This window comes from Dendropsophus ebraccatus, chromosome 6 (genome assembly GCF_027789765.1).
Source record: "Dendropsophus ebraccatus isolate aDenEbr1 chromosome 6, aDenEbr1.pat, whole genome shotgun sequence".
Classification (NCBI taxonomy): domain Eukaryota; kingdom Metazoa; phylum Chordata; class Amphibia; order Anura; family Hylidae; genus Dendropsophus; species Dendropsophus ebraccatus.
The window spans coordinates 83,866,744-83,882,515 of NC_091459.1; the positions used below are offsets into that span (position 1 = coordinate 83,866,744).

Genomic DNA, 15,772 nt, shown 5'->3' on the forward strand with positions numbered 1-15,772 from the left:
AATGGTGCCTACACTGCCCAGGAAGGACTGCCCACACTGCCCAGGAATGGTAACCACGCTGCCCAGGAACGACTGCCCACAATGGAATGTCCAGGGGCTGCCCACGCTGCCCACGGATGGCAGCCCACACTGCCCAGGAATAGCAGTCCACACACCAACAAAATGTATTGCAGACAATTGTGGCACAGCTGCCTCAAGCAGATTCCAGAAGTCAATATGCTCTGCAGGTTACAGTAAAGATCTGATCATTAAAGCTTCATCTACTATATAATAAAATCAACATTAATCTGAAATGAAGTAAACCAGACACAGAAGTACAATAAATTAATAATCAGTATAGGAGAAGATGATAGATGACCATAGTGCAGACTAAAATAAAACCATTGATGTATTAAACATAATACATCTGTAAACTTAAGGGCATAATGCACTGGAACATATGTAGAATTCAAATCACATGGATCCTGAATACATTATCTGTACACTCCTATGGGCACTTGCATACAACCATATATGCGTCGACTATTATTATGCCACTAGCTATAAGAAGTTGGCTCCTAGAAACATTACCGTAGGACAAAATGTCACATGGAACTAAACGTCTTGCAATACAATGTGCAATATGGTCATGTATGCTTATGAGTTCTATGTCTTTACCCAACCAGACTACAGCTCCAAGGGAATGCTACATATTTAGAGCCAAAACAAGATCAAATTCAGTGCAAAATATATCCAGTAAAAATTTTTTTTTTTGCGTGATCTGTGTGACTTTAAACAAGGCATAGTGATTGGTGTTTGAGTTGCTGTAGCCAGAATTAAGTACCGCCAACCTTGTGGTGTTTCCTAGAGTATGGTGTGATCAAGGAAAAACATCTGGGAAAAAGGGGATCCTGTGAACATATCCACTTATCCACAAAGGGACGAGAGGAGAACATGAAGGATTGCTCAGATAAACAGGTGGCTCAAAGTCAAGCAAATATCAGCCGAATACATCACTGGTGCTCCAACTAATGTGACTGAACACACAACTCCTTGTTCCTTAGCACAAATGGGCTCTAACAGCACATGACATAAGTGCCATTATAGTCTAAGAAAAGCAGAAAGACAAGACTCTAGTTAGAAAGAGAGGGCAAAAATTGGATAACTGGGCAGAGGAAAAAAAAATCAGCTGAATCTGGATTTCTAATGTGTTGATGGTTGGGTCAGAATCTGGTGCAAGCAGCATACACTGACAAATCCTTGCTGTCAAGTGTCACAATGCAGGCTGGCGGAGGTGGGATAGGGTGTGGTGAATGTTTTCCTGGAATACCTGATCAATGTTTAGACAGGTAAAGGTCCTATTACACTAAGCGATTATCAGCCGTATTCGTCTGATAATCGTTTCATGTAATAGAGGACAACGATTAGCCGACATGCACAATGTCAGCTGATTGTTGTCTTTCAACAGGCTAAAACGGCAACGATTAGCCTGTTAAACGATATGCTGCCATCACCCTGTGGAATAGTGCCACTTACTTTATATGTGTCTTTTTTCTGAGTTTCTGTCACTCTTATCTGAGATTTTTGCATTTGTGGCAACATAACAACATTAAGTAGAAAATGCAATGAAAAAAGTAAAAAAAAGACTTATGTAAAGTTACGTAAACGCTAAACAATATTTACTTAGTCCTGTGCTAAAACTCTTTAACAGTTTGCTGTGTTTACTTGCTGATCTGACCCCCTGAATGTATTTAGGTGCTGTGTTTGCTAAGACATCTGTACATGTTTGTAGAGCGGCAGCACTATGCGCATGCTGTGTATATAGACATTAACATGCATGGCACACAGATGTTCTACAATGGGAAAACACAAGCAAATGCTCTGCTCTTCTGCATGTAAACCTGACCCAACAATGTCTACACACTAAAGATCTAGCTGGTGGCAGATATACATGCAGTTATCTCATATTCATCACTGCATGGGGTTTGGTATCAGCTGACTGCACAACACAGATGTGAAATGCATATAAATTACACATGCCATTGGCTAAATGATGGATATGCATACACAGCAGTATTCATGCTTTCTATAGTATTCAGTATATATATATATATATATATATATATATATATATATATATATATATATTTTTTTTTTTTTTTTTTTTTAACCAAACCTGCATTTTAGAACTTTATGTTTTGTTTTAATTATGAAACTAAACAATAAAACTAAAAGCCAAGGAGCTGGTAATGACTTGACTGAGGTAAGAGGGATCTCATTCACTATCCACATCCTATGAATACTGCATTTTTCTTGCAATAAAGGTTGTAGATAGTCTGTGAAGTTCTATAAATTAGCACACTCAAGGTGTGAGTGCTTAAAGGGGTTATCCAGCTCTACAAAAACATGGCCCCTTTCTTCCAGAGAAAGCACCACTCTTGTCTCCAGTTCAGGTGTGGTTTGCAATTAAGCTCCATTCACTTCAATGGAACAGAGTTACAAAACTCCACCCACGATGGAGCGGTCTCTGGAAGAAAGCGGACATGTTTTTGTAGCATTGGATAACTCCTTTAAATGGGATAACAGAGCCACTTTCTTCCAGAGTCAGCACCACTCTTGTTTCCAGTTTGGGTGGGGTTTTGCAACTCAGTTCCATTTAAGTGAATGGAGCTTAATTCCAAACCACACCTGAACTAGAGGCAAGAGTTGTATTGTCTCTGGAGGAAAATTGCCATGTTGTTGTAATGCTGGATAACCCATTTAAGTGTTAGGCCTCTATAAAAAATGTACCATATGATTAAAGTAGTAAGCTGTGCAATATTAAACTCAATTGTTGCTCTGGGAGCCACTGCTGAACTGGAAAACTTGCTGAACTGTTCAGGTTCTAAAACAATGTTCTCTGAACAAACAACCCACGATGTACACGATGCTGCCACTCGTGTACATTATCCCCTCTGAAGTATACATAAACCTAACCTACTCCTAACTTCACCTACTCTAAAGTTATGACAGTCATATAATTTCCTGTACAGCTGGAATTGTCTGAGACAATATCCTAAGGATAGAATTACTCAGACTGACATCAGGTTCAGGAACGGACAGTGAGTCAGGATTTCCTCCTGATCTGGTGACATCATCAAGCATCATGCTAACTTGACCAGAACTGCTCATTACAGAAGTCCCCCATCATACTGATTCCCTTTTAAAAAAATCTGATAAATAAGGCAGTAGTATGAGAAGGAAGAAGTGCCAAGCCTCCTCACCCCTTCTATACTCTCCGCTAATGAGGTGTTGAGCTGAAAACTCAAGCAAACATACTGTACCATACCTCATCTCATGCTATTAAAGGGTTAGTGTTGTTATAACCTTCTAAATCTAAATCAACAGGGGACCTGATATGAAGCAAGTTTTTTATTATCCTGCTTTAAAACAAACCTATACTTACTTGTATCTAGGTCCAGTCTCCTGAAGGGTGCCCTCACACTTTTTGTGGCCATTTTCTGGCCTCCATAAAGATGCCAATGTGGCGCATAGATTTTTTTTAATGCATTTGCAGTTTTTCTGTTGCTTTTAAAGTGACTCTGTACCCACAATCTAACCCCCCGAACCACTTGTACTGTCGGATAGCTGCTTTTAATCCAAGATCTGTCCTGGGGTCCTTTTGGCAGGTGATGCAGTTATTGTCTTAAAAAACAACTTTTAAACTTGCAGTCCCGTGCCCAATGGGCATGTCCTAGATGGTGTATGCATTAGGCTGGCAGAACCTCTCTGTCCCTCCTCCCCACCCTCATCATTAGGAATGCTCCAGGCAGATTGCTTCCTATTCCCCACCTGTGTCAGCACGACATATCGGCTGGATCGTTAAGGCACCTGTGCAATGTTCAGCATGCAGAAAATGTTCCAGTGGCATTCCTAATGATGAAGAGGGTGGGGAGGAGGGACAGAGGGGAGGTGCAAGGTTAGGGCACCGATATTCTAAGCCACACCTGTATGGCACGAGGCTGCAAGTTCAAAAGTTGTTTTTTTAGGACAATAACTCCATCACCTGCAGAACGGACCCCAGGACAGATCTTGGATTAAAAGCAGCTATCTGAAGGTACAAGTGGTTTGGGGGGGGGGGGGGGCAGATTGTGGGTACAGAGTCGCTTTAACATTACGTGTGAATATCTCTTTTATGGTTTAGGCGTATTTGTGTGCACCATGATGGCTAAATGTCCTTTCACTTTGCCATCACATGACATAGTTGGTGGACCAAAAGGTGTTTTTGTGAGAAAAACAACAACAAAAAAAATACCGCCATGGCATTTTTATTGGCTTTTTTCAGATACAGTATTTTAAGGCAGTGTAAAGGCAGACAAAGGCGGCTTTTTAGTCTTGTGCTGGTTGACAAAAAGAAAATAAACACAGGAAGTAACAGTCAGGAGACCTGGATACAAGCAAGTATAGATTTGTTTTACAGCATAACTAAAAAAAAATTAAAAAAGAATGAATGTAAATTGCAAACTTGCTTTATATCACATCTACTGTTGATTCAGATTTTTAAACATATAATGACAGTGAAACTTTAAAGGACAACTCCGGCAGGGGGAAAAAAAAAAGAACAACTATCCTTTATATACCTAAAATCCCTCCTGACACTATCAACTTTGTAATGTGGGTTTATTATCAAACAATAAAAAATAAAAAAAGTTTTACTGGGTTCAGAGAGAATATTCAATCACTTGCCAAAGTTTGGAAATATTGATACAAGCTAAATTGGTAAGTATATGGGTTCATACACATGACAAAATTACACCCCTATACATATATTATACACATATATTATGTGTATCAGCCCTTACAATGCCTCTATATGCCCTAAATTTCATACAAAGATATAGTGAGGCTTATATCTGTTAGATTCCATACAAATCAGAAAAAGGTTATAGCATGTATTCACCACCTGATGGAGCATGTATGTGTGCACGAACCCCTTTTCATCGGCCGGATTCACTAAGAGGAGCAGGCTTAAGAATGATAACTTAAAGTGACACTGTCACCCCCAATAATCATTTTTCAATCTTTACAGGTGTGTGTAACCCGCCTATATCTCTCTGCATACCTGTAACTATTTTTCAGTTTCATGAAGTGTCTTTGCCTGAAATTGTAATTTGGCCGAGTATCTTCTAGCGCCACTGGGCGGGGCTTGGTCCCTGAAGCACCACATAGCCCCGCCCATTACAGTGCCGTTGACCCCGCCCCCTTGGGCTCCGTTTTGAGGCCTCCTTGACGTGCGCGTCCACATCTCCCGCCGTCTTCCGCGTGCGGGAGCGTCATGTGGCGCGCAGGCGCAGAAGGTGACCGCCGGGTCACCCACAGCCGGGCTGTATGTGCGATCGCACAGCCCGCCGATTACACCGGCCGCACCGTCCCTTGTTGTGTGGTACTTTCCGGAGGCCTCGCTGCGGCTGTGAAACCCTCCTCACAGCCAGCAGCGAGGCGCAGACATAGTGCGCAGGCGCACTGCGGCGGTCCTTTTCGGCGCATGCGCAGCGGACGCCGCAGTGCGCCTGCGCACTATGTCTGCGCCTCGCTGCTGGCTGTGAGGAGGGTTTCAGAGCCGCAGCGAGGCCTCCGGAGAGTCCCACACAACAAGGGACGGTGTGGCCCGTGTAATCGGAGGGCTGTGCGATCGCACGCACAGCCCGGCTGTGGGTGACCCGGCGGTCACCTTCTGCGCCTGCACACCACATGACGCTCCCGCACGCGGAAGACGGCGGGAGATGTGGACGCGCACGTCAAGGAGGCCTCAAAACGGAGCCCAAGGGGGCGGGGTCAACGGCGCTGTAATGGGCGGGGCTATGTGGCGCTTCAGGGACCAAGCCCCGCCCAGTGGCGCTAGAAGATACCCGGCCAAATTACAATTTCAGGCAAAGCCACCTCATGAAACTGAAAAATAGTTACAGGTATGCAGAGAGATATAGGCGGGTTACACACACCTGTAAAGATTGAAAAATGATTATTGGGGGTGACAGTGTCACTTTAAGTAAGAATGATAACTAAAAAAAATTTATAGAAATAAAATGCAAACATGCTTTATATCACATGCCCTGCCAATTTAAATTTTCAAAGTTATAAGGACAGCGACACATTACATAAAAAAACCCCTCTGTAGCACAGTGTTTCTAAAACGGCGAGGCACCCCCTAGTTGCTGGGGAGGCACAGCTGGGGAGGCAGTTTTCACAAAAGTGACTAGAAGGTGCACAGTCCTTATCCCTGACTGCCACAATCTCAGGTTTACGAGTATTATTGACTCATTTTGTATGTTTTAATGTTATACAGAGTTTAGGAAACAAATGAAGGATAGACTGAGCGATTTTTTTGTATAGATTTCCACCACAGATAGTGAGGCCCTGCTATCCTTTTGGTCAGTCTGGTAAGGCCCAGGTATCACTGTACTCTGTTGGGTGAGGCTCCAGTAGAAAAAGTTTGAGAAGCGCTGCTGTAGCATTACATAAAAAACTAAAAAATAGTAATAGTTCTATTACCGAGAAATGATCACTTTAATGGTGAGGGATTCAGCTGCCAGGCCTGTATTGATCAGATATAGATATAGATCGTATAGATTTAGAAAAAGGGGTTGCCCAATGTGGTCCAACGCTTGAGGCTGCACCACTGAGGTATTCCAATGACATGGCCTGTTCTTATATCTACCAGGTGCAGGGCAGCTATGTATGTTATGTATTAAATCGCCATCCAATCAATGTTCACACTACTGAAGCCAGTATTGATTCGGATGGTGATTTAAATCATACAAGGTCTTGAAAATAACACTACAGCTGATAAAAACCAGAAGAGCACATATCAGAATAGTCATGAAAGGCTAGGTTCACACTGCATTTTTGCAATTCGTTTTTTTTATTTGTGTGCATCCGTTTTAATCCGTTTTTCCATTGACTTCCATTGTAAAAAAAAACACGGATCAAGACGGATCCGTTTTTTTTTTAAGGACCCAAAAACATAGCTGACACGACTTTTGAGTCCGTTAAAAAAAAAACGGATCCATTTTGATCCAATTTTTTTTACAATGGAAGTCAATGGAAAAATGGATGCACACAAATGCATCCATTTTTCATCTGTTTTTTGAAAAAAAAAAAAAAAAAAAAATGATTGCAAAAACGCAGTGTGAACCTAGCCTAAGGCAATTCAGGCTTTAGGCCTGTAACCTCATGCATTCATATTACAGCATGGAAAAATATAAAGACTGATCATCACATATTTAATATACAATAAAGGCTTTATATACATTTCTTCTGGCATGCTTCATTTAAACATATTAGACACAAAATAAAGCAACAAACGATATGATCTATTTACACAGAAATGGTTTCTTAACCAAATAAACCTACTACTAAAGAAAGGAACTTTCAATAATGTTCCAAAAATGACTGTAGAAAAGGACTTGGGTGTATTCGTAGATAAGACCACGTAGACTACACAACAGCATGTGATGTCCTTTTACATTCACTAATGTTTGGTTGGCGCTCGCTTTCAGTGCCTTTAAATGGCGCAATGAATAGAGCAGCCGAGCCTCATGAACAATCGCCATTTAGTTTGTGTGGCCATTAACATTCATAGTAATTGACCGCATATGTCCCATGTTTACACACAGAGATATACGGCTAATAATAGAATTTACCACTGGTCGAAAGATCAAATTAGCCGACACATGGGCATTTTCCTGCTCCTCGGCACTTTTACACATCTTGTTTCGTCGTAAGAAGAAAAGTTTAAGGGGAGACATGTTCAACTTATTTAAAGTGTACTTGTCATGATGGCCAGCTGCCGAATCACCTACGATTTCCTCTCCATGGATAAGAACAAACAATAAAACCATAGTGCCCTCGACCCCCATTGAATCAGAATGAGGTTCGCACCCATTTCAATCTCATTGCATGTTCGTATACATAGAGACCCAAACTTCAAGATGAAGAGAGGAAATTGCAGGTGATTTGGCAGCTGGCCATCATGACAGGTACACTTTAACTTGACAGGAATATAAATGGGCCATACAAGAAATTTGGTGCAAAAATGTTCCAAGTAAAAGCTCCTCAAAATGCAAGGGGGCACTGCCTCCACCTGGAGAAAGAAAGTCCAATCTCTGGACATCTTCACCATGAGAACTGTGAACCTGTGGAACAGTAACCTCAGGAGCTACTCTCAGCAGGTTCTTAGAGCAAAATAATGTTAATGGTAGAAATATAGAATTTATCCCTCGTCCATACCCCTTCCCTTCATCCCTTCCCAATACCTTGATTGAACTTGATGGACGTGTCTTTTTTTAACCTTGCCAACTGTCTAACAATTCAAAAGGAAAAAAATAAAATTTGCATTAAAATGTACAGAAAAAAAAATCCCACTTTTTTTTCTAATTAAATAACAGAATAAGCCAATGCAACAGGATGAAACTAAATCATACAAATGTTATCTTCCCAGCTGTGCAAACATGAAAATGATAATTCTGAAGAACTAGGCCAATACTGACATGCTAAAGAATGGTTTCTAAAATAGGTCTACTCTGCATGGAATATAAATATATTTCCGCTCACAGGACAATCTGGCTTGGAAAGCAAAAAAGGACTAGCTCAGAAGGAATGCAATGCACATCATAAAATACCTAGAAAGTAAACTATCTAATATTTTTAGAGGATTAAAAAGCTCCTGCACACATGATGAATAAGCTGCATACAATGCTGTAAAAAAAATAATTAAATAAAATAAAAATATTAAAACCCTGGAAACACAATTGGCAGTTTTTTAAAGGAGGATCCGAAAAAAAAAACAAGTCCTGCCTTTATATTTTCTATCCCATTTGAATCCACTCCTGGTTTTGGCACAAAAACTGTAGTTGGTAGTTTTCAAAATAAACTGCCCTATGTGTTTCTAGCCTTAAAAAAATAAATTCCTTCCAAAAAAAGATTTTACCTTGTAGATGTGCAGTGAATATAAAAACCATGTCCTGGTTTTGTGTAATTCAGTCTTTTTACATCCATATTTCAGCAACATTTCAAAAACATTACAAAAACTACGACCCCACCCCCACTAACTGTCCTGGTTTATCGACAAATATATCAGGAAATTCGGATCAGACTACGGAAGACTATAATTTTTTCTGATTTCAATAGGTGCAGCATAATTCTTTGTTTTCCACTCAGATCCACTGCAGAGAAAATGAATATAATAACAGCAACTCCCACATGGCAACAAGCTAATCTAGTTTATGAGTGGATACAAGGAAGTAAAGTGTGCGGTCCAGCACTCCAAGGCGTGTAGAAATATCTGTTTCTAAAACATAACTTTTAATTCATACAGTTAAAATCATGTTCTAAAACCAACGCGTTTCACTCCTTGGCGCTTAATCATGGTTACATGGTAACCATGATTAAGTGCCAAGGCGTGAAACTATGTAATTTTTAGTTTCTGAAATATTCATAGTATAATACAGACATGTCAAACTCTGGCCCACGGTGCCATTATTTTTGGCCTGCTGACATTTTAGATAATATGAGAGGTCCGAACGACCGCTCAGATCTCCCATTTCATAATCTTGCAGGCTGCAGGCAGTTTTTAGCCTACCGCCTAGCAGTACGTGAGCAGCCTCCAGACGCCAGAAACGTGATGACGTCATCCCTGTCCGGCACTGGACGCCTCCTACAGCCTCTGGAGACACAGAAAGGGTTACTCTATGGGGGAGAGCTGGCTACTACATAAGAGACTATGGGGGAGGGCTGGCTACTACATAAGAGACTATGAGGAAAGGGCTGGCTACTATATAACATACTATGGGGAGGGCTGGCTACTATATAAGAGACTTGGGGAGGGCTGGCTTCTATAAAACATACTATGGGGGAGGGCTGGCTACTATATAAGAGAATATGAGGAGAGCTGGCTACTATATAAGAGACTATGAGAAGAGCTGGCTACTATATAACAGGCTATTGGGAGGGATGACTTTTATATAAGACTACAGGGGAGGGTTGGCTACTATATAACAGGCTATTAGAGAGAGCTGGCCTCTATATAAGACACTAAGGGTTAGCTTCTATATAAAACAGACTATTGGGGAGGGCTGGCTACTATATGGGACATTTGGGGGGGCTGACTATCATATGGGTCACCATTGCGAGGGCTGGCTACTATGTGGGGCACGAATAGTATAGCTAGCTACTATGTGGGGCAATATTGGGAGGGCTGGTTACTATGTGGGAAACAATTGGAGGGGATAGCTACTGCATAGGGCACAGTTATAGGATTACCCACTGCTTGGGGAAAATAATGGGTAACCATTGGAGTTGGGGTTTAACCATGTCATAGCAATTTATCTTATCACAGTGCACAGTGCTGGGAGATGCACATTACTGACAGTGCCAGGAATACCGCCCGCTAATCTGACAGTGCCAGGAGCGCCGCATGCACTCTTCAATAAATATCAAGGTTGGCCTGAGGCTTTGTCTAATTTTTTTAAATTTTGGCCCACTATGTATTTGAGTTTGACAACCCTGGTATAATAAATGTATTTTATTTCTTAGGTGATGAACAGCCTGATGTTATAATGTTACTACAATACAAATGATCTTTATCATAAAGTACATACAATGCAATTAAAATATTCTCCAATGGTGTCCAAGTGACCAATTTTCTGTTATAAAACAAATAATTAAAGGGATAGTTCAGTGATGTCAGAAAGTGCCAGAGATCTGTAATTTACTTCTTTAAAAAAAAAAAAAAAATCTCACAAGAAGACTTGAGATTTTTAAGTAGAAGTAAATTACAAATCTCTGGCATTGCGCTTTAACTCAAAACTGATATGAATATATACAAATAAAAAAACAGTGCCCAATAGCCTCCATAAAACAAAATAAAGTGCATTTAATGTGCTAAGAGAACCACAGGAAACAGGATGGAAAGTCTTTATTTCAGGCTACAATGGATGGGGGGCAGACATAATGGAAAAGCATTGTGCTGGATTTAACTGGCAAAGAAACAATAGAGAGAGGACGGATGTAGACAGAATGTACTTATACCTCCATCTGAAAGGTTCTACAAAAATAAGGAATAGCATTATAAAAACCTTATGAACCTAAATCTGAGAGGCCATAGGAGACAGTCTGCTGTGCGGTAGACACTTTGGGGATTGATATAGTTTATGTGTGCCTTTATCCTCAGCCTTTTACCCCTTTCTCTGGTGACAATGAGAATGGCGACTACACAGTGTAATTATGCTGATTATAGCAATGAGATTTGTTTCCATTACATTGTCATTTTCGGGACTGGTTAAGGGTAGTAGTTAGACACACAAGCCGTGAATTATTTACGACTAATGCACTGCATGGGCGGGTATAGCCGCTCAACCATAAATACTCGCTCTATTATGTTTCTATGTTTAATTAAGACATTAAATGATGCAATCAGAAAAACCATCAAGATCACACAGTCCAGGTCCGCACCATAAATCCAAGACTTGGTTTTTACTACTTCTCAATAAAGGAAAAGATGAAGTTATAAACTCTAGCCATCCTTAGCAAATTGCCTTTTACATATAAAATTAAGCCCTTTTTTTAATGGAGACATCACTGAAAAAGCCAAAGTAACAATTATTTAAGAATCGCAGTCTTGTAACATTATTTTGTAGTCTTCTTTAAACGGGGTTGGTTTTCCCTGCTTCCATGATCACACTTTTCTGCAGAAAACTAAATTAAAGGAACACTCAGAGAACATGCACACACTAGAGATGAACTTACAGTACGTTCAGGTTCACACAATCAGGCTTGTGCAAACCAGGCTTAGGGTCCTATTGGCGGCCCGATCAATACTGTAAACGAGTCTATCTGCTAGATCGGCGTTTGTTTACTGGGTCTATCACATGGCCCGATAATCGTTTAGCAAGGGCTGCAAACAGTTGCCCAAACAGTTTACATTACCTGTCCACGTTCCCAGTCTTCTCCTGCGCTCTGCTTCCTACCTGGTCCAGTGCACTGTAGCTTCAGAGCCGCCGCGGCCAGTGAAGCTGGGGGGGAATCAGAGCGCAAAGGAGCACAGGGGAAGACAGGGAACGTGGACAGGTAATGTAAACTGTTTGCTGAATCGTCAGCCGCGCATCACTATTACACGTTGGCAGACAATGGGTGGGGAGACGCTGACATGGGTGAGTGGTGACAGGCTTACAGGCTTGCAGGGTTATGGTTTTTCTTGGGTGGTAGATAGTCGGGCGGACACTCCCCATTGTGGGAAGCTTAGACTTGGAGTTAAAACCTCCCGTGTGTTTACTAGTGTTGGCACTGCACTGATTATTTGTGTAGTTTTCTGCTGTTGCCTATGATATTTACCCCACCATGTCAGTTTAACTGGAATGCCATAATACACCATGTTATGTAATTTTTAAAATGTTTTTGATCATGAGTTTTGTGATTTATGAATAAAGATTGTTGTTATTATATTTAGTCCTTTTTTTGTGTACAATGTTTTATTGTGGACTAAAATTTGGCTAAGTGGACATATTGCCAGTATTTTACTGAAATAAGGTTGCGCATGTCCAGTGGAATTCTTGTGTATAAATGATTTTAGGTCTGGGCCTGATTCAGCTGATTATTGCTTCGTGTAATAGAGCACTTACTGTAAGTTCGCTCATCTCTAGTATTATTTTATACTACATCTAATGGTGTATTTTCACAGAGGGATTATCTGACAGATTTTGAAGCCAAAGCCAGGTCTTTCCTTTATGACCTGTTCTCTGGTTTTAGTCAGATACTGGCTTTGGCTTTGAAAATCTGTCAGATAATCTGTGTAAACACATTATACAGGGCCTTTTTACACGGGTCTATTATCAACCAGGAGCATTGCTAAAAACTCCCTGGGCGATAATGGGCCGGTGTAAAAGTGACAGATCAGCTGAGGACTGGGAAAATCCATGGTTTTTTGGGCAGGCTTAAAAATGTTTCGCTATCGGCCAAACATCTCCTTATCATTAGCGGCTGCATTATTTGTGGCAGATAACAAGAGAATCTGACAGATCAGCTGAGGAGTGGGCAAAGTGATGTTGTAATTATACTGACCTGAGGAACATAGCTAACGTGTCAGTTTTACCATAGATGAAACCCACCCCCAAAAAATAGCTTATTTATTCAATTACACAACACAAATATTTTTTTTCCATTTTGTACCATACATTATAAAAAAATGTTTGTGTCTCATTACAAAGTACAATTAGTGTCACAGAAAATAAGGGCTCATGTGGGTCTGTAGATACAAGTGCTATGGCCTTTTTAACCCAAGGTGGAAAAAACTAAAGTGCAAATAAGAAAATTAGCCTGGTCAGAGGATGAGGGTAAATGGAGCTGTGAAATTTGCCAAATTTGTTAATGGCATATACCAATACTCTGGTATAATTTAGGCCAACCAAGAGGTAGCATAAAGAACAATGTTCCTCTTTACTGCAATAAGGTTGTCGTAGTTTCTGCCAGTCCTAGGCTCATGCATTCAGGCAATTTAGGTAAGAATTAATAAACCTGCCAATAAAACTGCACACACAGCTCTGTACAACCAGCAAGATGGATTCCTCAGCAGGTAGAGTCCATTTGTTCTATAGGGTTTCTACATAAGTGTAAGACACACCAATCTGTACAAACAAAGGTACACACAACAAAATACACATTTTGTATGTGTCATTGCCCAATGCATAAAGTGAAAGTTTGGGAAAGAAAAAACTATTATATGGAATAAGCATACAGCGGTATGCCCCTAGACTCCAGCCGTTCAAATTTGTATACGTATATGTCTTGAAGACAATCTGAACAGAGCCTAAGCTTGATGTGAAAAAAAAACAGAAAAAAAAAAAAAAAAGAACTCATGAGCTGTTACAGCAGTACCATCTACTGGCCAACCAGCAATCTATAAGTGCTGAACTTAACAGTGCTGGATACGCGGCATGAAGAAGAAATACAGTTCAGGAACCTAAAAATACAAATGTGTCAGCATCAGATTAGACACATGAAAACCCCAGCGGTCCAGATTCCTGCTGCACCCATTGGTAATATCACTAGAATGGTTTATTAATAGGTCATAAACCACACAACACAATGATTCATGACGCCTCCTGAACGGATGTATACATGTGAATGGGTATAGTTCCTCTGTATATATAGTTATCGTCACAACAAATATCCATAGCACTCTCATACACATCATAGAGGAAGAATGTCACCAGTAGTTCACACCATGAGCTTTACTGTCTTAGCCCCGCAGAACTAAAAGTCTAAGCAGATAGTAAAATGTCATCTGTGACTATATAAGAATAATGGTACCCGCTGAATAAGCTCTCATTTTCCACAATAAAAATGCAGCGACAAAGGGAAACTAGAATTAAAGGAGATACATTGTGGTTTCATAATAAGAGGACTGTGGACCTGAGCCGCACAGTAAACTGCCAGCTTTGCTTTGGTTCCTCAGCTCTCACACATCCTTACAGCACAGTCTTTACTTATGCAGTAGTCTCAAGTATAGTAATTTACATTATTACAAGATACTTCTAAATACCGCAGGATAAGTAATATTTTCTCTATGCAAATTAAGGGCAAACACACAGCAGGAGCAGCGGCTTGACTACTACTCTCAGCTAGATCAGGGAAATGTATCTAATATGTCAATCCAGAAATGAATACGCTTTCTCCCAGAAAGGTCACAAGATGATATATACAACTAATATCATATTATATTTTACAGCAATGGTTACATCCCTGTAAAAACAGCTGGGCTTATAGCTCTTACAGGACACATAGTACACTACTTTATAACTAGATACAGTGGTACCTTGGTTTAAGAGCGTTTTGGTTTAAGAGCTCACAGTTTTTCAAGATTGTGACTTGGTTTAAGAGCATTGCTTTGGTGTAAGAGCTCCCTGTACTGGGTGAAGCGTGAGTGGAGGAGGGACATAGTCTGCATAGCGGGATCTACAGCCCTTGACTCTGACCCAGGAAGTCTCCCTCACCTTCCAAATCATAACAGATCCACTTCAGGCTGGGGCTTACATCAGGGGACAGGACTGTGGAGGTAATCTCTTCATAGCTGTAACGTTTTTCTCCCCGGACAGAGAGTGCTGCTATACTCTGCCCACATCTGCCCTGCTCATTCCTTCATACTCCCTGCAGTCTCTGTCCGCGTGTTTCCCATCCTCTCCATTACTGTACAGTAACTTATAATATCACAATCTGCTGTTTGTGAATGTTTGTTTCATTAGTTTTACATGTTATTCAGAATAATAAATATTTATTTTTGGGGTGTTGAACCAATTGTCCGCATCTCTATTATTTCTTATGGGAAAATTTGCTTTGGTTTAGCAGTGGATTTGGATTACAAGCACAGTCCCAGAACGAATTATGCTCTTAATCCAAGGCACCACTGTATATGGGTAGAAAGATGGAACTGCAGAAATATAAAGGAAATATTCAGAAATCCTTAACTGTGACAACAACCTCTATACAGCGCACAGGAATATCTTGGTTCTATAATAGCAATTGCAAATAATACAAATACAAGGGTCCCTCTTGTACTTTACCAAGTCCCCCAACATTGCTCACTTACCCACCGCTGTTGTCCTGTAGTGTTCATGTTAAAAGAACTGATACCTTCTTTGTTACATTACACCACCTTCAAAACAATAAACCTTTCATAGAGGTATATGTACAAAATAAAGCCTGTAACCTGTAATACAGTATATCCAGGATTCAAGTGTAAGCATCCAAAGTCCTACATAAACAT

The 15,772-nt window shown here is 40.6% G+C and overlaps 1 protein-coding gene across 4 annotated transcripts in view; it reads right to left on the minus strand.

Moving 5' to 3' along the window:
• Positions 1 to 15,772, minus strand: part of SCHIP1 (schwannomin interacting protein 1) — a 116,399-nt gene that overhangs the window by 35,938 nt on the left and 64,689 nt on the right. Inside the window, exon 1 of one of the 4 annotated variants that reach the window (XM_069975274.1) lies at positions 15,596 to 15,752. The exons of the other annotated variants lie outside the window; for them this stretch is intronic. Coding sequence (XP_069831375.1) covers positions 15,596 to 15,622 — 27 coding nt within the window. The 5' untranslated portion in view covers positions 15,623 to 15,752. Of the gene's footprint in view, positions 1 to 15,595; positions 15,753 to 15,772 lie in introns of those variants that run through there. 4 annotated transcript variants of the gene reach the window in all.